We start from the raw sequence: 22,808 nt of genomic DNA on the forward strand, positions 1-22,808 counted from the left end.
GCACCGCCGCTGTATAATACCGGCGGGCCAGCTCTAATGTTAATTTAATATCGTCTCAAGGGCCAAAATAAATTACATGGCGGGCCAAATTTGGCCCGCGGGCCAGAGTTTGACACCCATGTTTTAGAGTGTTTAATATTCAAGACAAAACAAAAGTTATTTATAATGGGGAAAGACGTTAATGTGTCTTGTATTGTCATTAGCATTTAAGCTAGCCAACGATTAGCACGCTAGCCGCTTTTCCGAAAAATGAGCAGTTACACCATGAGTATTTTTTTTTTCCAAACGAGACAATTAATCACGGTTTTACGATAATTACAATTTGTAATGGTAATACTGAGTGCCTGGAATTTTGGGCAGAAGAAACATCAAATATTGTTCTATTATTATTTGACTGTTGTATGTTTAACTTCTGTTTTCATTTGATAAGGTTTTAGAGTGTTTAATATTAAAGGAAACTGGTGTTGTTCATATTGGGAAAATATGTTCATGTGTTTTGTATATGTATACATGCTATCATTCAAGCTTGTTAGCGATTAGCATGATAGCTGCTTCCCCAGGAAATATGCAGTATCACCGTTAACTTTGTGCATGTTCTACCCGTGACTGCGTGGGTTCCCTCCGGGTACTCCGGCTTCCTCCCACTTCCAAAGACATGCACCTGGGGATAGGTTGATTGGCAACACTAAAATTAGTGTGTGAATGTGAGTGTGAATGTTGTCTGTCTATCCGTGTTGGCCCTGTGATGAGGTGGCGACTTGTCCAGGGTGTGCGCCGCCTTCCTCCCGAATGCACCTGATATAGGCTCCAACACCCCCCGCGACCCCAAAAGGGACATCGACAAAGTAAAAATATCAACAAAAATACAAAAATATATATGAAAAAAATAATCCTTATAATCACAGTAGTATCGATCCGATACCACATTCGGTATGATATCGACGGGTTGACATTTGTGTCGCCAATGTAACAATATCAACAAAAATACAAAAATATTTGTGAAAATAAACAAAAAAATATCCATACAACATAGTACTATCGATCCGATACCACATTTGACATGATATCGACGGGTTGACATTTGTTTCGCCCACCCCAGCAGAGCGCTGTTAAGTTTTCAACGTTGTGATGTGGCCAACTAACGTGGCTTCTTGTTATGGAGACAACATGGACAAAATAACGATATCAGCAAAAATATTTGTGAAAACAAACAAGAAAAAAGCCTTATTATCACAGTTGTATCAATCCGATACCACATTCGGTATGATATCGACGGGTTGACATTTGTGTCGCCAATGTAACAATACCAACAAAAATACAAAAATATTTGTGAAAATAAACAAAAAAATATCCATATATCACAGTAGGAACCGATCCGATACCACATTTGACATGATATCGACGGGTTGACATTTGTGTCGCCCACCCCAGCAGTGCGCTGTTAAGTTTTCAAAGTTTTGGTAAGTTTTCAAAGTTCTTCTTGTTATGGAGACCACAAGGACAAAATAACGATATCAGCAAAAATATTTGTGAAAACAAACAAAAAAAAATTCTTATTATCACAGTTGTATCGATCCGATACCACATTTTATATGATATCGACTGGTTGACATTTGTGTCGCCAATGTAACAATATCAACAAAATTACAAAAATATTTGTGAAATTAAACAAAAAAATATCCATATATCATAGTAGTATCGATCCGATACCACATTTGACATGATATCGACGGGTTGACATTTGTGTCGCCCACCCCAGCAGTGTGCTGTTAAGTTTTCAAAGTTGTGATGTGGCCAACTAACATGGTTTCTTGTCATGGAGACAACATCGACAAAGTAAAAATATCAACAAAAATACAAAAATATATATGAAAAAAATAATCCTTATAATCACAGTAGTATCGATCTGATACCACATTTGATACGATATTGACGGGTTGACATTTGTGTCGCCAATGTAACAATACCAACAAAATTACAAAAATATTTGTGAAATTAAACAAAAAAATATCCATGTATCATAGTAGTATCGATCCGATACCACATTTGACATGATATCGACTGGTTGACATTTGTGTCGCCCACCCCAGCAGTGCGCTGTTAAGTTTTGAAAGTTGTGATGTGGCCAACTAATGTGGCTTCTTGTTATGGAGACAACATGGACAAAATAACGATATCAGCAAAAATATTTGTGAAAACAAACAAGAAAAAAGCCTTATTATCACAGTAGTATCAATCCGATACCACATTCGGTATGATATCGACGGGTTGACATTTGTGTCGCCAATGTAACAATATCAACAAAATTACAAAAATATTTTGTGAAATTAAACAAAAAAATATCCATATATCATAGTAGTATCGATCCGATACCACATTTGACATGATATCGACGGGTTGACATTTGTGTCGCCCACCCCAGCAGTGTGCTGTTAAGTTTTCAAAGTTGTGATGTGGCCAACTAATGTGGCTTCTTGTCATGGAGACAACATCGACAAAGTAAAAATATCAACAAAAATACAAAAATATATATGAAAAAAATAATCCTTATAATCACAGTAGTATCAATCTGATACCACATTTGATATGATATTGACGGGTTGACATTTGTGTTGCCAATGTAACAATACCAACAAAATTACAAAAATATTTGTGAAATTAAACAAAAAAATATCCATGTATCATAGTAGTATCGATCCGATACCACATTTGACATGATATCGACTGGTTGACATTTGTGTCGCCCACCCCAGCAGTCCGCTGTTAAGTTTTGAAAGTTGTGATGTGGCCAACTAACGTGGCTTCTTGTTATGGAAACCACATGGACAAAAAAACGATATCAGCAAAAATATTTGTGAAAACAAACAAGAAAAAATTCTTATTATCACAGTTGTATCGATCCAATACCACATTTTATATGATATCGACGGGTTGACATTTGTGTCGCCAATGTAACAATATCAAGAAAAATACACAAATATTTGTGAAATTAAACAAAAAAAGATCCATATATCATAGTAGTCTCGATCCGATACCACGTTTGACATGATATCGACGGGTTGACATTTGTGTCGCCCACCCCAGCGGTGCGCTGTTAAGTTTTCAAAGTTTTGGTAAGTTTTCAAAGTTCTTCTTGTTATGGAGACCACATGGACAAAATAACGATATCAGCAAAAATATTGGTGAAAACAAACAAAAAAAAATTCTTATTATCACAGTTGTATCGATCCGATACCATATTTGATATGATATCAACGGGTTGACATTTGTGTCGCCAATGTAACAATATCAACAAAAATGCAAAAATATTTGTGAAATTAAACAAAAAAATTCATATATCATAGTAGTATCGATCCGATACCACGTTTGACATGATATCGACGGGTTGACATTTGTTTCGCCCACCCCAGCAGTGCGCTGTTAAGTTTTCAAAGTTGTGGTGTGGCCAACTAATGTGGCTTTTTTATGGAGACGATGTAACAATATCAACAAAAATATGAAATTTTTATGAAAAAAAAAATCCTTTTAATCACAGTTGTAACGATCTGTTTCAAAGTTGTGATGTGGCCAACTAATGTGGCTTCTTGTTATGGAGCCCACATGGACAAAATAACGATATCAGCAAAAATATTTGTGAAAACAAAAAAGAAAAAATCCTTATTATCACAGTTGTATCGATCCGATACCACATTTGATATGATATTGACGGGTTGACATTTGTGTTGCCAATGTAACAATATCAACAATATTACAAAAATATTGGTGAAATTAAACAAAAAAATATCCATATATCATAGTAGTATCGATCCGATACAGCATTTGACATGATATCGACGGGTTGACATTTGTGTCGCCCACCCCAGCAGTGTGCTGTTAAGTTTTCAAAGTTGTGATGTGGCCAACTAATGTGGCTTCTTGTCATGGAGACAACATCGACAAAGTAAAAATATCAACAAAAATACAAAAATATATATGAAAAAAATAATCCTTATAATCACAGTAGTATCAATCTGATACCACATTTGATATGATATTGACGGGTTGACATTTGTGTTGCCAATGTAACAATACCAACAAAATTACAAAAATATTTGTGAAATTAAACAAAAAAATATCCATGTATCATAGTAGTATCGATCCGATACCACATTTGACATGATATCGACTGGTTGACATTTGTGTCGCCCACCCCAGCAGTCCGCTGTTAAGTTTTGAAAGTTGTGATGTGGCCAACTAACGTGGCTTCTTGTTATGGAAACCACATGGACAAAAAAACGATATCAGCAAAAATATTTGTGAAAACAAACAAGAAAAAATTCTTATTATCACAGTTGTATCGATCCAATACCACATTTTATATGATATCGACGGGTTGACATTTGTGTCGCCAATGTAACAATATCAAGAAAAATACACAAATATTTGTGAAATTAAACAAAAAAAGATCCATATATCATAGTAGTCTCGATCCGATACCACGTTTGACATGATATCGACGGGTTGACATTTGTGTCGCCCACCCCAGCGGTGCGCTGTTAAGTTTTCAAAGTTTTGGTAAGTTTTCAAAGTTCTTCTTGTTATGGAGACCACATGGACAAAATAACGATATCAGCAAAAATATTGGTGAAAACAAACAAAAAAAAATTCTTATTATCACAGTTGTATCGATCCGATACCATATTTGATATGATATCAACGGGTTGACATTTGTGTCGCCAATGTAACAATATCAACAAAAATGCAAAAATATTTGTGAAATTAAACAAAAAAATTCATATATCATAGTAGTATCGATCCGATACCACGTTTGACATGATATCGACGGGTTGACATTTGTTTCGCCCACCCCAGCAGTGCGCTGTTAAGTTTTCAAAGTTTTGGTAAGTTTTCAAAGTTCTTCTTGTTATGGAGACCACATGGACAAAATAACGATATCAGCAAAAATATTTGTGAAAACAAACAAAAAAAAATTCTTATTATCACAGTTGTATCGATCCGATACCACATTTTATATGATATCGACTGGTTGACATTTGTGTCGCCAATGTAACAATATCAACAAAATTACAAAAATATTTGTGAAATTAAACAAAAAAATATCCATATATCATAGTAGTATCGATCCGATACCACATTTGACATGATATCGACGGGTTGACATTTGTGTCGCCCACCCCAGCAGTGTGCTGTTAAGTTTTCAAAGTTGTGATGTGGCCAACTAACATGGTTTCTTGTCATGGAGACAACATCGACAAAGTAAAAATATCAACAAAAATACAAAAATATATATGAAAAAAATAATCCTTATAATCACAGTAGTATCGATCTGATACCACATTTGATACGATATTGACGGGTTGACATTTGTGTCGCCAATGTAACAATACCAACAAAATTACAAAAATATTTGTGAAATTAAACAAAAAAATATCCATGTATCATAGTAGTATCGATCCGATACCACATTTGACATGATATCGACTGGTTGACATTTGTGTCGCCCACCCCAGCAGTGCGCTGTTAAGTTTTGAAAGTTGTGATGTGGCCAACTAATGTGGCTTCTTGTTATGGAGACAACATGGACAAAATAACGATATCAGCAAAAATATTTGTGAAAACAAACAAGAAAAAAGCCTTATTATCACAGTAGTATCAATCCGATACCACATTCGGTATGATATCGACGGGTTGACATTTGTGTCGCCAATGTAACAATATCAACAAAATTACAAAAATATTTTGTGAAATTAAACAAAAAAATATCCATATATCATAGTAGTATCGATCCGATACCACATTTGACATGATATCGACGGGTTGACATTTGTGTCGCCCACCCCAGCAGTGTGCTGTTAAGTTTTCAAAGTTGTGATGTGGCCAACTAATGTGGCTTCTTGTCATGGAGACAACATCGACAAAGTAAAAATATCAACAAAAATACAAAAATATATATGAAAAAAATAATCCTTATAATCACAGTAGTATCAATCTGATACCACATTTGATATGATATTGACGGGTTGACATTTGTGTTGCCAATGTAACAATACCAACAAAATTACAAAAATATTTGTGAAATTAAACAAAAAAATATCCATGTATCATAGTAGTATCGATCCGATACCACATTTGACATGATATCGACTGGTTGACATTTGTGTCGCCCACCCCAGCAGTCCGCTGTTAAGTTTTGAAAGTTGTGATGTGGCCAACTAACGTGGCTTCTTGTTATGGAAACCACATGGACAAAAAAACGATATCAGCAAAAATATTTGTGAAAACAAACAAGAAAAAATTCTTATTATCACAGTTGTATCGATCCAATACCACATTTTATATGATATCGACGGGTTGACATTTGTGTCGCCAATGTAACAATATCAAGAAAAATACACAAATATTTGTGAAATTAAACAAAAAAAGATCCATATATCATAGTAGTCTCGATCCGATACCACGTTTGACATGATATCGACGGGTTGACATTTGTGTCGCCCACCCCAGCGGTGCGCTGTTAAGTTTTCAAAGTTTTGGTAAGTTTTCAAAGTTCTTCTTGTTATGGAGACCACATGGACAAAATAACGATATCAGCAAAAATATTGGTGAAAACAAACAAAAAAAAATTCTTATTATCACAGTTGTATCGATCCGATACCATATTTGATATGATATCAACGGGTTGACATTTGTGTCGCCAATGTAACAATATCAACAAAAATGCAAAAATATTTGTGAAATTAAACAAAAAAATTCATATATCATAGTAGTATCGATCCGATACCACGTTTGACATGATATCGACGGGTTGACATTTGTTTCGCCCACCCCAGCAGTGCGCTGTTAAGTTTTCAAAGTTGTGGTGTGGCCAACTAATGTGGCTTTTTTATGGAGACGATGTAACAATATCAACAAAAATATGAAATTTTTATGAAAAAAAAAAATCCTTTTAATCACAGTTGTAACGATCTGTTTCAAAGTTGTGATGTGGCCAACTAATGTGGCTTCTTGTTATGGAGCCCACATGGACAAAATAACGATATCAGCAAAAATATTTGTGAAAACAAAAAAGAAAAAATCCTTATTATCACAGTTGTATCGATCCGATACCACATTTGATATGATATTGACGGGTTGACATTTGTGTTGCCAATGTAACAATATCAACAATATTACAAAAATATTGGTGAAATTAAACAAAAAAATATCCATATATCATAGTAGTATCGATCCGATACAGCATTTGACATGATATCGACGGGTTGACATTTGTGTCGCCCACCCCAACAGTGCGCTGTTAAGTTTTCAAAATTGTGATGTGGCCAACTAACATGGTTTCTTGTTATGGAGACAACATCGACAAAGTAAAAATATCAACAAAAATACAAAAATATATATGAAAAAAATAATCCTTATAATCACAGTAGTATCGATCTGATACCACATTTGATACGATATTGACGGGTTGACATTTGTGTTGCCAATGTAACAATACCAACAAAATTACAAAAATATTTGTGAAATTAAACAAAAAAATATCCATGTATCATAGTAGTATCGATCCGATACCACATTTGACATGATATCGACGGGTTGACATTTGTGTCGCCCACCCCAGCAGTCCGCTGTTAAGTTTTGAAAGTTGTGATGTGGCCAACTAACGTGGCTTCTTGTTATGGAGACCACATGGACAAAATAACGATATCAGCAAAAATATTTGTGAAAACAAACAAGAAAAAATTCTTATTATCACAGCTGTATCGATCCGATACCACATTTGACATGATATCGACGGGTTGACATTTGTGTCGGCCACCGAAGCAGTGCGCTGTTAAGTTTTCAAAGTTGTGATGTGGCCAACTAACGAGGCTTCTTGTAATGGAGACAACATGGACAAAATAACGATATCAGTACAAATATTTGTGAAAACAAACAAGAAAAAAATCCTTATTATAACAGCTGTATCGACCCGATACCATATTTGATATGATATTGACGGGTTGACATTTGTGTTGCCAATGTAACAATATCAACAAAATTACAAAAATATATATGAAAAAAATAATCCTTGTAATCACAGTAGTATCGATCTGATACCACATTTGATATGATATCGACGGGTTGATATTTGTCTCGCCCACCCCAGCAGTGCGCTAAGTCTTCAAACTTGTAGTGTGGCAAACTAACGTGGCTTTTTGTTACGGAGACAACATCGACAATGTAACTACAATATATCAACAAAAATACGAAAATATTTGTGAAAATAAACAAAAAATATCCATATAATCACAGTAGTATCGACCTGATACCACACTTGATATGATATCGACCGGTTGACATTTGTGTCGCCCGCCCCAGCAGTGCGCTAAGTTTTCAAAGTTGTTATGGAGACAACATCGACAATATAAGAATATCAACAAAAATACGATTTTTTTAATGAAAAAAAAAAACCTTTTAATCACAGTTGTATCGATCTGATACCAGATTTGACATGATATCGACAGGTTGACATTTGTGTTGCCAATGTAACAATATCAACAAAAATGCAAAAATATTTGTGAAATCAAACAAAAAAATCCATATATCATAGTAGTATCGATCTGATACCACATTTGACATGATATCGACGGGTTGACATTTGTGTCGCCCACCCCAGCAGTGCGCTGTTAAGTTTTCAAAGTTTTGGTAAGTTTTCAAAGTTCTTCTTTTTTTGGAGACCACATGGACAAAATAACGATATCAGCAAAAATATTTGAGAAACAAACAAAAAAAAAATTCTTATTATCACAGTTGTATTGATTCGATACAACTGTATCGACGGGTTGACATTTGTGTCGCCCACCCCAGCAGTGCGCTGTTAAGTTTTGAAAGTTGTGATGTGGCCAACTAACGTGGCTTCTTGTTATGGAGACCACATGGACAAAATAACGATATCAGCAAAAATATTTGTGAAAACAAACAAGAAAAAAGCCTTATTATCACATCTGTATCAATCCGATACCACATTTGATATGATATCGACGGGTTGACATGTGTGTTGCCAATGTAACAATATCAACAAAAATACAAAAATATTTGTGAAAATAAACAAAAAAATATCCATATAATCATAGTAATATCGATCCGAAACCACGTTTGACATGATATCGACGGGTTGACATTTGTGTCGCCCACCCCAGCAGTGCGCTGTTAAGTTTTCAAAGTTGTGGTGTGGCCAACTAATGTGGCTTTTTTATGGAGACAATGTAACAATATCAACAAAAATATGAAATTTTTCATGAAAAAAAAAAAACCTTTTAAAATAAACAAAAACTATCCATATAATCACAGTACAATCGATCCGATACCACATTTGATAAGATATCGACGGGTTGACATTTGTGTCACCAATGTAACAATATCAACAAAAATGCAAAAATATTTGTGAAATAAAACAAAAAAAATCCATATATAATAGTAGTATCGATCCGATACCACATTTGACATGATATCGGCGGGTTGACATTTGTGTCGCCCACCCCAGCAGTGTGCTGTTAAGTTTTCAAAGTTGTGATGTGGCCAACTAACATGGCTTCTTGTCATGGAGACAACATCGACAAAGTAAAAATATCAACAAAAATACAAAAATATATATGAAAAAAATAATCCTTATAATCACAGTAGTATCGATCTGATACCACATTTGATACGATATTGACGGGTTGACATTTGTGTCGCCAATGTAACAATACCAACAAAATTACAAAAATATTTGTGAAATTAAACAAAAAAATATCCATGTATCATAGTAGTATCGATCCGATACCACATTTGACATGATATCGACTGGTTGACATTTGTGTCGCCCACCCCAGCAGTGCGCTGTTAAGTTTTGAAAGTTGTGATGTGGCCAACTAACGTGGCTTCTTGTTATGGAGACAACATGGACAAAATAACGATATCAGCAAAAATATTTGTGAAAACAAACAAGAAAAAAGCCTTATTATCACAGTAGTATCAATCCGATACCACATTCGGTATGATATCGACGGGTTGACATTTGTGTCGCCAATGTAACAATATCAACAAAATTACAAAAATATTTTGTGAAATTAAACAAAAAAATATCCATATATCATAGTAGTATCGATCCGATACCACATTTGACATGATATCGACGGGTTGACATTTGTGTCGCCCACCCCAGCAGTGTGCTGTTAAGTTTTCAAAGTTGTGATGTGGCCAACTAACATGGCTTCTTGTCATGGAGACAACATCGACAAAGTAAAAATATCAACAAAAATACAAAAATATATATGAAAAAAATAATCCTTATAATCACAGTAGTATCGATCTGATACCACATTTGATATGATATTGACGGGTTGACATTTGTGTTGCCAATGTAACAATACCAACAAAATTACAAAAATATTTGTGAAATTAAACAAAAAAATATCCATGTATCATAGTAGTATCGATCCGATACCACATTTGACATGATATCGACTGGTTGACATTTGTGTCGCCCACCCCAGCAGTGTGCTGTTAAGTTTTCAAAGTTGTGATGTGGCCAACTAACGTGGCTTCTTGTTATGGAGACAACATGGACAAAATAACGATATCAGCAAAAATATTTGTGAAAACAAACAAGAAAAAATTCTTATTATCACAGTTGTATCGATCCAATACCACATTTTATATGATATCGACGGGTTGACATTTGTGTCGCCAATGTAACAATATCAACAAAGTTACAAAAATATTTGTGAAATTAAACAAAAAAAGATCCATATATCATAGTAGTCTCGATCCGATACCACGTTTGACATGATATCGACGGGTTGACATTTGTTTCGCCCACCCCAGCAGTGCGCTGTTAAGTTTTCAAAGTTGTGGTAAGTTTTCAAAGTTCTTCTTGTTATGGAGACCACATGGACAAAATAACGATGTCAGCAAAAATATTTGTGAAAACAAACAAGAAAAAATTCTTATTATCACAGTTGTATCGATCCGATACCACATTTTATATGATATCGACGGGTTGACATTTGTGTTGCCAATGTAACAATATCAACAAAGTTACAAAAATATTTGTGAAATTAAACAAAAAAATATCCATATATCATAGTAGTATGGATCCGATACCACATTTGACATGATATCGGCGGGTTGACATTTGTGTCGCCCACCCCAGCAGTGCGCTGTTAAGTTTTGAAAGTTCTTCTTGTTATGGAGACCACATTGACAAAATAACGATATCAGCACAAATACTTGTGAAAACAAACAAACAAAAATTCTTATTATCACAGTTGTATCGATCCGATACCACATTTGATATGATATCGACGGGTTGACATTTGTGTCGCCAATGTAACAATATCAACAAAAACGCAAAAATATTTGTGAAATCAAACAAAAAAATCCATATATCATTGTACTATCGACCCGATACCACATTTGACATGATATCGATGGGTTGACATTTGTATTGCCCACCCCAGCAGTGCGCTGTTAAGTTTTCAAAGTTGTGGTGTGGCCAACTAATGTGGCTTTTTTTATGGAGACAATGTAACAATATCAACAAAAATAAGACATTTTTTATGAAAAAAAAAAAATATCCTTTTAATCACAGTTGTATCGATCCAATACCACATTCGATAAGATATCGACGGGTTGACATTTGTGTCGCCAATATAACAATAGCAACAAAAATGCAAAAATATTTGTGAAATTAAACAAAAAAATCCATATATCATAGTACTATCGATCCGATACCACATTTGACATGATATCGACGGGTTGACATTTGTGTCGCCCACCCCAGCAGTGCGCTGTTAAGTTTTCAAAGTTGTGATGTGGCCGACTAACTGGCTTCTTGTTACGGAGACAACCAGGGACTAACTAACGAAGCGGAGTATATTTTCTTTTAATTCACTTTAGTTGCAAGTCCTAATTCATGTAAAGTAGCACATATTAGGGTACTTGGGTTTAATAATGAGGCGGACTAATATATTCCATTGATCAGTTGGGTGCCACAGTGCCCGCCCCCTTCGGCTTCACGTGGGTTGATAGTGGAAGATTGATTACATCTCCGGGATTTGCTGTGGAGGCAAAGCACGCAGGCGGAGTGAGATTTGCGCTCTTAACAGCTGGAAAAATACATTATTATCACATATTTAAGTCAGTGTCTAAGTACTATTTAGACAGTTTACGTCCCCCTAAGTAGTCGTGCCAGACTGGGACTTGGGTGTCGTGGAGCTCCTCCGCAGTGTTCCGCGAATGTGTGGAGGTAGCACGCCGGGGAGTGGGTTGGGTCGCCCGGGTGCCTGGCACACATCCTCGGCGCTCAGACGCCAAAGGTGAGCGGAAGAAAAAAAAACAAAACAAACACTAAGAAGGTGTAGTGCTTGCGGAGGACGTCGTACGAGTGGAAGGCACCTTGTGTGGATTTGTCAAGACGAGCTGAGCGGGATTCGTCTTCCTTTTTCCGGCTGTGGAGGAGCCGTCGTCCAAACAGGAAGAGCGGACATCGCTGGGGTGGCTCAGCCGGGCAAGGCGCGATGGCAACCGGTGTGCTCCTCGTCGCCTTCACGCTGCTTGGTGAGTACCCCCAGACACCCTTTTTTAAAGTGTTTAAAGTTGAAAATGCGTCGTAAAAACATGAAAGTAATTGACATTTTGAATAAAAAAAAATGTTGATTAAAAATGGAATCTCAGACTTGAAAACATCAAAGACAAATATGTTTAAACAACCAACGTTCCTTGTTTTGATGTTTTAACTCGACATATTTTATATATAAAATAAAGCACATGCAATTAATTTACCAATACGGGTTGTGTTGCCACATATCAAAACAAAAAATATAATGGATAATTTTCAATTGTATTAAATATAGAAATATTTAAACATGCAGGGTTTTTCAACCACTGTGCCGCGGCACACTAGTGTGCAGCCTGATGTGCCGTGAGCAGGGGCGCCGCTAGGGATTTTGGGCCCCATGAAAATAATCTTTACAGGGCCCCCAACACATAATTTCATCATCATTAGGGGCCTCTCTGGGCCCCCCTCCATCATGGGCCCCTAGAATCCGTCTCCTTTACACCCCCTTTTTGGCGCCCCTGGCCGTGGGAGATAATGCAGTTTCACCTATTTGGGTTAAAAGTATTTTTTGCAAACCAGTAATAGAATCTGCAAAAATTGTTCTGTTGTTGAGTGTCGGTGTTGTCTAGAGCAGTGGTTCTCAACCTTTCTTCAGTGATGTACCCCCTGTGAACATTTTTTTTTCAATTCAAGTACCCCCTAATAAGAGGAAAGTATTTTCGGTTAAAGAGATAAAGAAGTAAAATACAGCTGTATGTCATCAGTTTCTGACTTATTAAATTGTATTACAGTGGAAAATATTGCTAATTTGTAGTGGTCTTTCTTGAACAATTTGGAAAAAAATATATAAAAATAACTAAAGACTTTTTGAAAAATAAACAAGTTATAAATAAAGCTTTCCTCACATAGAAGTAATCATCAACTTAAAGTGCCCTCTTTGGGGATTGTAATAGAGATCCATCTGGATTCATCGACTTCATTCTAAACATTTCTTCACAAAAAAATAAATCTTTAACATCAATATTTATAGAACATGTCCACAAAAAATCGAGCTGTCAATACTGAATATTGCATTGTTGTATTTCTTTTCACAGTTTATGAACTTACATTCATATTTTGTTGAAGTATTATTCAATAAATGTATTTATAAAGAATTTTTGAATTGTTGCCATTTTTAGAATATTAAAAAAAAAAAATCTCACGTCCCCGTTGGCATACCTTCAGGTACCCCCGGGGGTACGCGTACCCCCGTTTGAGGACCACCGGTCCAGAGCTCGGCAGAGTAACCATGTTATACCATACCATATCAGTTGGTGGCAGCCGGTAGCTAATTGTTTTGTGTCGGTGCTGTCGAGAGCAGTGTTTTTCAACCTTTTTTGAGCCAAGGTGCATTTTTATTTCATTGAAAAAATCTGGAGCCACACCACCAGCAGAAATCATCAAAAAATGAAACTCAGACCAACAAAAAGTCTTTAAACCATAACCAACCATGCATCACTATAGCTCTTGTCTCAAAGTAGGTGTACCGTCACAGCCTGTCACATCACACCGTGACTTATTTTGAGTTTTTTGGTCTTTTCCCGTGTGTAGTGTTTTAGTTCTTGTCTTGCGCTCCTATTTTGGTGGCTTTTCGTGTTGCAGTTTCATGTCTTCCGTTGAGCGCTATTCCCCGCACGTGGTTTGTTTTAGCAATCAAGAATATTGAAGTTTTCGCTATCTTTTTTTGTGTGTGAACATTGTTGTCTTGTCATATACAGATGTACATTGTGGATGCCGTCTCTGCTCCACACGCTGTAAGTTTTTGCTGTCGTCCAGAATTCTGTTTTTGTTTACTTTGTAGCCAGTTCATTTTTAGTTTAGTTCTCCATAGCCATCCCTAAGCTTTAATGCCTCTTCTTAGGGGCACTCACCTTTTGTTTATTTTTGGTTTAGCTCGGCAGAGTAACCATGTGGTACCATTCCATATCAGTTGGTGAAAGCCGGTAGCTAATTGCTTTGCAGATGTCGGGAACACGTTGTGTGAGACGACTATGGTTTGTCATGATCACAATATGCATGCGACAGCATGCAGGTAAAAAGGTATCTAATGCTTAAACCAAAAAATAAACAAAAAGCATTGAAGCTTAGGGAAAGCTATGCAAAACAAAACTATAACTGAACTGGTTGTAAAGTAAACAAAAACAGATTGCTGGACGACAGCAAAGACTTGCAGCGTGTGGAGCAGACAATGTCCACAAGGTACATCCGGACATGACATGACAATCAACAATGTCCCCGCAAAGAAGGATAGCAACAACTTATATAGTCTTGATTGCTAAATCAAAGCAAGTGCGTTGAATAGCGCTAAAGGAAGACTTGAAACTTCTACAGGAAAATACCAGCAAAACAGGAAAAGTTACCAAAATAGGAGGGCAAGACAAAAACTAAAACACTACACACAGGAAGACACCGAAAAAATCCAAATAAGTCATGACGTGATGTGACATTACTTTGAGACAAGAGCTATGGTCATGTATGGTTGGTTATGGTTTGAATTCTTATCGAACACTTGCGAGAACAACTTTTTACTGTGAAATCGGCTACTGAGTTACATTTTTTTATGTTTTCTGCTGGTGGTGTGCCTCCACATTTTTGACAAGCTAGTCTAAGCCGAGAGATTTATAAGTACTCTTTGAGATGTCCAATGTCATTTTTTAAAATTGAATCAGAATCAGAAATACTTTATTAATCCCTAAGGGGAAATTAACATTTTCAGGACATTCCCATTCAAGATCAGACAAACATTATAGGGAAACAGAGATTTGATTTTGATTTTTGATTTTTATTAAGGAGCCCCATTAGCTGGTTGCCACAATAACCCACTAGTCTTCCTGGGGTCCACAACTCAACACAATTACAAGTAAAAGCATATAATTGTAACTACAGCAGGATCGCTGACGGGTCTGCCAACTTCCGGTGCCACTTACAAAAAAATTGAGATACAGGTAAACAATGGGGGTGGAGTGGGTTGAGAAAAAATAAATAGCCTGTGCTCCTGAAGAGGGGATCCAGACTGAGGCCAAGGGAACAAACAACTCAGAGCCATAGCACACGTCCCTCTTACATGTGTGTAAGAGGGGAACACGAAGGACATTTAACAGCAGTGCTGATGCAACCAGCCACTTCTACATACAGCTTTGAATAAAAAGTAAAAGAAACACATACACTGTGGTGGCCTCTACGGTGTACCACGCCATCGTCTGCTGGGGCGGGGGGAGCAAGGCCAGAGACAGGAGCAGACCCAACAAAGCAACCAAGAGAGCCGACTCCGCTCTTGGCCGCCCACTAACTCTCGGCCAGTGTTCAGTCCGCATGGATGAGCGAGGATGTGTCTAAGGAGACCGAGGTGTCCGATACCTGCTCATTCAGCCAAGACACTGTTAAGCCTGTCCGTCCCGGCGCTCAGTGCTAGCTCCGTAGCCCTGTCTCTTCATCCGCATCTCCTCCAGTCTTTCCAAACAGACTCTGATGTGGCAGAGACCCAGCAGCTGGTTTCCATGGCCAAAAGTCTCCTGAGAAGCAGATCCAGAAGTCCACAAAAAAGCACTGCAGAAGTCACGAAAGTGACACCCCTTGTCAGACAGTCCCAAAGGGGTCTCCAACCAAAAGGCTAAAAAATAAATGAATAAATATATACCGTATTTCCTTGAATTACCGCCGGGGCGCTAATTAATTTAAAACCTCTTCTCACTCCTGCGCTTACCAAAAGCATGCGGTAAAAGTAAGCATGTGCTAATTATTTTAAAACCTCTTCTTACTCCGGCGCTTACCAAAGGATTGCAGTAAAAATTAGAGTGTGATGTAAGCTTGGACCTTATATCCTACTGAATAGCTCTTAATCTTCTTCCCTAAATGCGATTTCAAATTACCGGTATTGAAATCAGCCTCCTCCCTTTTGAAAATGATGACAGGGGAAGTGTCACTCGTGACGTCACGAGTTTGACCAGGCGGTAATACTAAGCATGCGCTAATTATTAGCGAAGCGAGTTTGACCCGGCAGTAATTCAAGGCAGGCGCATAGTATATGCCATGCGGCAATTCAAGGAAATATATATATATATATATATATATATATATATTTATATAATTTATAACACATGAAAACAAGAAGGAAACACAAAAAGATGACACAAGAGCACATCTTGGGGAAAAAAAACAAACAAAACTGAAACTGACCTACTGTTGAAAAGTCTGTCGCTTGAGGTACAATTTTAAATAATCTACCCTAGGGTTGTACGGTATACCGGTATTAGTATAGTACCGCAATACTAATGAATCATATTCGCTACTGCTTCGACCGGTACCTCTAAAGTGTACTGATCCCCCACCCCGTCGTCGTCACGTCGTGTCATGCAGAAGAGCATGTTCGGCAGTGCACAATCACGGAGTACTTACAGACACTGTGTAGACACAAAAGGGAGAACGGACAAATTTGGTTTGAAAAGTAACGATAAAGGTGAAGCTATAACACCGAAACGCCCTCAGGAAGAGGTGCTTTAAGGCATGGCTAGCTAGCGAGCAGCTGAAGTCTATCTGCAGTCAGCAGTGTTGTAACTACTTCTCAATCACTTATCCTTGTCTCCATAGAGACAAGTAAAGTACATTTATTTCAAGCATCAGTAGCCGCTATACATGCTTCACTACACACCGCAGAACACCGGAGTCATGACATTGAATGTGTTAAAAATGGTCTATAGTTGACAAAGATATGTCCGATCATTAACCATTAATACAATCATCTTAACTTTGAATACCCTACACAAGAGTGGATGAAGGGCATACTTAGTCAACAGCCATACATGTCACACTGAGGGTGGCCATATGAACTACGCCAACACTGTCATAAACCTGTGCCGTATAGTGAAACAACAATGAAAAACACATTTTGGGAGAATATTTGCAACACAACATAAACATTACAGAACAAATTCCCAGAATTCCCTGCAGCACCAACTCTTCCGGGACGCTACAATGTAAACAAATACCATCGGTGGATCTACACCAGTGGTTCTTAACCTTGTTGGAGTTACCGAACCCCACCAGTTTCATATGCGCATTCCCCGAACCGTTCTTTAGTGAAAAATAAAAAATGTTTTTCAAATTCAAGACAAAGTTATAGGTTTTTTTTTACTAGTGCACAAAATGAACCTTGCATGAACATCACCTTGTTTACAGAACAAAACCAACACAGTGCATGAACTCACAACAAACTACACACCTGCAAATCAGATGGAAAATTAGAGGGAACGTTGTTTGGGGGTGTCCATAATACGCCAATAGTGAGAAGTTTTTATTAACACAATGAGTCGGGTGTATCTTGACCTCCGCGGCAGAGGCTACGCCGAACCCCTGAGGCCGACTCACCGAACCTCTGAGGCCGACTCACCGAACCCCTAGGGTTCGATCGAACCCTGGTTAAGAACCACTGATCTACATCAAACATCCACTGGAATGATACTAAGTGCAGGCGCGTAGCTAGTCGATACTACTATGATTACATCGATATTTTTTAGCATTACAAAATCTTCTTTCGTTTTATTTTAATTTATATTATGTTTATAAACTCAGGAAAAACTGCATGTCCTTGGATACATGAGGACTTTGAATATGACCAATGTATGATCCTGTTACTACGTGCTATCGGATTGATACCCAAATTTTTTGTATCATCCAAAACTAGTAAATGAACAAGTAGATTGATAATTCATTTTCCAGCACTTGTCCTTAATAATGTTGACAAAATAATAGAATAAATTGTGACGATCTGTCACTTAATTTCTGTTGGTTTTCCTTAGTTTGAGCACTTCCTGTTTATCTCATCTCCATGGTTTCTGATTTGTCCCACCTACATTTGTTTCTACGCACACCTGTTTGTAATTGTTCACGGGAGTATTTAAGACTGCCTGCTACCTTTTTTCATTGTGGATGGTTTGTTTGCTCCACGCAACATACACGTTGGTATTTCTTTATCTCTATAGTGCTAAGTTTCGTCTTAGTTTTTCGTGCGCTCGACACGCTATTTCGGACTCTGTTCTTGTTAAGTTTTAGCTTAGCTACCGTGCGTTCTGCACGCCTTTTCTTTGTCATTTTGTACCAGTGTTATTTTATGTTTTGTATTAAATCTAATCTTACCTGCAACTCCTGTCTGTCTTAGTCCTCGTGCATCCCTGGGGTAACAACGCGCATCCACCATGCGTCGCAATCATGTCATAAATGACACAATATGTTACTGCATATGTCAGTAGACTAATTCGGAGCCTTTGGTTGTTTACTTACTACTAAAAGACAAGTTGTCTTGTACAGTATGTTCACTATTTTATTTAAGGACAACATTGCAATAAGAATCATATGTTTAATGTACCCTAAGAATTAATGTAAAATAAAGCCAATAATGAAATTTATTTAGAAAAGTACTGAAATACATTTTGGTACCGGTACCAAAATATTGGCATCGAGACAACACTCGTCTCCCCTAAATGTAAACGTTTGTACTTTTTTACCCAAGCTGTAAAGGTGCAATGATTGTGTTTTTTCTGTCCGTGCAATGATAGCATGATGTGAACAGCTGTGCATGTGTACATGAAGTAGGTTAATGTCATATTTAAACCTTAGTCCCAGATTAAACCTATAGATGGGTGTGGGTAACCTATTGTGGTTTACCCACACACAAACACACCTTCACAATTCATTGGCACACACCTGGATGATGATGCGTCACCTGAAAGGTATGACATCACCCTATTTTGTTGTACAGCCAGACAGCCATTGCAAAGTTTGTGGTTTGCAAAACATGTGTCACCTCGTTCCATTTACGTGTGTGTGTGTCATCACCTTATGACACTGTGACACACATGCTTTTCGAAAGAACCAAACATACATACTGTGGTTGTAGGCTAGCTGGCAGTCAGCGCACACCCCCAAACAAACACCAGATGGCTTTTTTTTTTGCCCTCCTGGACGGGAGGCCCGTCATCATCTGCGGGGTGGTGGAGGGAAGAAGGCGCAAGAGGATTATCGTCCGCGCCTGGCTGCCTCTCGCTGTCCCGTTTCAGGCACTTTCGCTAGGACAGGAACAATGTTCCAACTGATAACCACCGCAAGAGATCTTATCTAAAGTCAAGGCGGCTATTATATAATAAAAATGAATCACACAGAGAACTGCAACGCGTAGTGAGCGTGGGGTGGTTTGTGGGTACCGTACACGTAGGTGTGTTACAAAACACAATGATATTCTCACATAGTGAGGTGTCGGATAATGTGGAGGATATTGATTCTGCAATAAACGACATGATTTCGAAGTCGTTGGGGTGTTAGTTGTCAGTCGCAGAAAACGAGGTAATGGGTTGCTCGTCTCTATCTGCGTTCTTTGTTGAACTGTCAAAAGTCGAGTCTTCTGGAAGACCAAAGGTAAATGTCACAGTGCTGTTCTCAGTATTGCCAAAGCAACGATCGATCGCGTGTAATTAACACCAGGAGCGGGCGCATTGGCAAGAGTGAGTTTCTGCAAAAGTCAGCCCCGATGAAGAAGTTTTCATTCTGTTTATAGCAAAAGGGCAGACAAGTCCAATGGGTTAATGCAGACCTGGGAAAACTAAGGCCCTGGGATACATGCGGCCCGTTAAGCTTTTCAATCTGGTCCGCCGAACATTCCCATATAATTTTTTTTAGATCTTTAGGATGGAAACTGTAGCTGCCATTATGATGCGCAGTGATGTTTTCAAATTACCGTAAGTCTTGAACTGTACAAAGTAGAGCTGAGCGATATATTGATATATACGATATATCGCGGGTTTGTCTCTTTGCGACATAGAAAATGACTATATCGTAATATTTGAGTATACGTTCTCACGCAGTTGCTTTTAGCTGCGGGCATTACCCTTCAGGCTCTTCTCACTCTTTCCTGTGTCTCCTTCTCACAGAGAAGCAGGCGCACATTCTTACATACGTCACATACTGTCACGTCATACGTATATGCCCTCGCTCAGCAGAGAGGTAGCAGACTGGGCTACGTTAGCTGCCGTACGAGTGGGAATACGAGAGAAAGAAGGTGCGGATCTGGTAACAAATGATGGAAGACTTAATTCCCAAGAAAAACAGCAGGGGATCCATCGTCTGGCGGTGGTTCGGCTTCAAGTGGGAATATGTCGAACAGACAACCGTAATTTGTCGAGTGTGGGGCAAAAGCGTTGCTATAAAAAGTAGCATTACTGCTAATATGTAGCATCATTTGAAAAGTCACTCGCTAGAGAATGAAGATAATTTCACAATGTCCGTAATAACCTACCACCTAGTGAAGGATGAATACTATTTGATTTCCTTTTATGCAGCTCATTTTTATTTGACACTTAAAATGTCTCTGACAATATTGCACTTTATATTTTGGAAATGACTTGAATGTTTGTGCCACTGTTTAATAACTTTAATAAATACACTTTTGGTCAATTGACTTAGTTGTAATTTCCCTCTCTGCATGAAAGTTTAAAAGTAGCATATATTAATGCAGTATGAAGAAGAATGTTTTAATGCATAAACATATAATCATCATACTGCTGTGATTATATGGATCAAGTCTTCATTCAAGGCCAAGGCAAAATATTGTAATATATATCGTATACTCCGATATGGCCTAAAATTATCGAGATATTAAAAAAAGGCCATATCGCCCAGCCCTAGTACAAAGTATTTCAATGGTTGGAATCTGCGCTTTTGCATGATATACTAGTTACCATGGTAATCTAAGTCACAGCAGCTCAGAGAAGGTACCAAGGTGTGGGTGGAGAGCGTTTCCACAGAGTGTTTCCAGAGCGGCCAGCCTGAAATGCGGCTCGGACAGACTTGGAAGGAGATTTTTACAACAAAGTTCAGCAAGAAAATGCATATTGTATCAGATTGGAGGTGTTTTTTTCCCCTTGGCATTCATATTTCGCTGTGTTTTTTGCATTTTTGTTGCATTTCGCTTGATTGTAAAATATGTTGATCGAGCAGGGGTGTTGTCAATATTCAATGTTTTATCGTTCATAGTTAATATTGTAAATCCCACATTCTTTATTTTCATGTACATTCTGGTTGTCTCATTCAGTAAAAAAAAACAAAAAAACAGTTTTTAAGGCAGTCTTTCATAGCATTTTTAGCTTTCAATCAGACATTATTGTGAGGTTTTGTATTTGTGTTCCTAAAAATAGATCTACTGTCCCCCAGACACATTTTTTTAATTTTTATTTCGCCCCTCAGTCAAAATAATTGCCTGGGTTAATGAGTCGATGTGTCAAAAAAAAAGGAAACCGACGAAGGGGGATACGTTTGATTTGTTCCATCCATCGATGAGGAGAATTTTGGCAAGAGGAAGTGTTGTTAATTATATAAAATATTATCCATCCATAGATAATAATTCCGAGGCTAGTTCCTCCTTTTTGATATTTTTACCTTTTGAACCATTCTTTTTTTAGGTATGGGAGGACACGTTTAGAGTTATTCCCTTAGCTTTGTACATGTGATTAAAATGACCAACACCAAAACAATCATCAAAATCACCAAAACAGGTAGTAGTGAAGCGACTTGAAGGCCTGAGATGTCATCATTACCTGAGTGAGATGCAGCTGAGTGTGTGTGTGTGTGTGTGTGTGTTAGACCTGGGCAATATATTTATTTTATTGCTAAGTTTGAGTATTTTGTTGCAGACGATTCAAAAATATTCAAAAAATAGATAATTTTTCTTCTCTCATACGTACGTACATTGGTCCTCCCCCTTATTTTCTTTGCGAATATTACACACCCGGCACAAAACGACTGATGCCAACTCAAACAAGAGCAAGACGTTTGATCCAAAGAAAATTAAAACAGAAAAATGTCGTCAAGAAGGGGGACCGGAGGGTGTGTTCCAACTATCGTGGGATCACACTCCTCAGCCTTCCCGGTAAGGTTTATTCAGGTGTACTGGAGAGGAGGCTACGTCGGATAGTCGAACCTCGGATCAAGGAGGAACAATGTGGTTTTCATCCTGGTCGTGGAACTGTGGACCAGCTCTATACTCTCGGCAGGATTCTTGAGGGTGCATGGGAGTTTGCCCAACCAGTCTACATGTGCTTTGTGGACTTGGAGAAGGCATTCCACCGTGTCCCTCGGGAAGTCCTGTGGGGAGTGCTCAGAGAGTATGGGGTATCGGACTGTCTTATTGTGGCGGTCCGCTCCC

General features: G+C 37.8%; 1 protein-coding gene across 2 annotated transcripts in view; it reads left to right on the forward strand.

Annotated features, from left to right (window-relative positions):
• The first annotated feature begins 12,026 nt into the window (after positions 1-12,026).
• The window catches only part of igsf3 (immunoglobulin superfamily, member 3), a 370,516-nt gene continuing 359,734 nt past the window's right edge, over positions 12,027-22,808 (forward strand). Inside the window, exon 1 of one of the 2 annotated variants that reach the window (XM_061879134.1) lies at positions 12,027-12,579. In XM_061879134.1, the coding sequence (XP_061735118.1) occupies positions 12,540-12,579 (40 nt within the window). In that variant the 5' untranslated portion in view covers positions 12,027-12,539. The remainder of the gene's footprint in view (positions 12,580-22,808) is intronic. The other variant, XM_061879135.1, reaches the window with a different exon arrangement.

Source organism: Nerophis ophidion, linkage group LG19 (genome assembly GCF_033978795.1).
Source record: "Nerophis ophidion isolate RoL-2023_Sa linkage group LG19, RoL_Noph_v1.0, whole genome shotgun sequence".
In the NCBI taxonomy this organism is placed as follows: domain Eukaryota; kingdom Metazoa; phylum Chordata; class Actinopteri; order Syngnathiformes; family Syngnathidae; genus Nerophis; species Nerophis ophidion.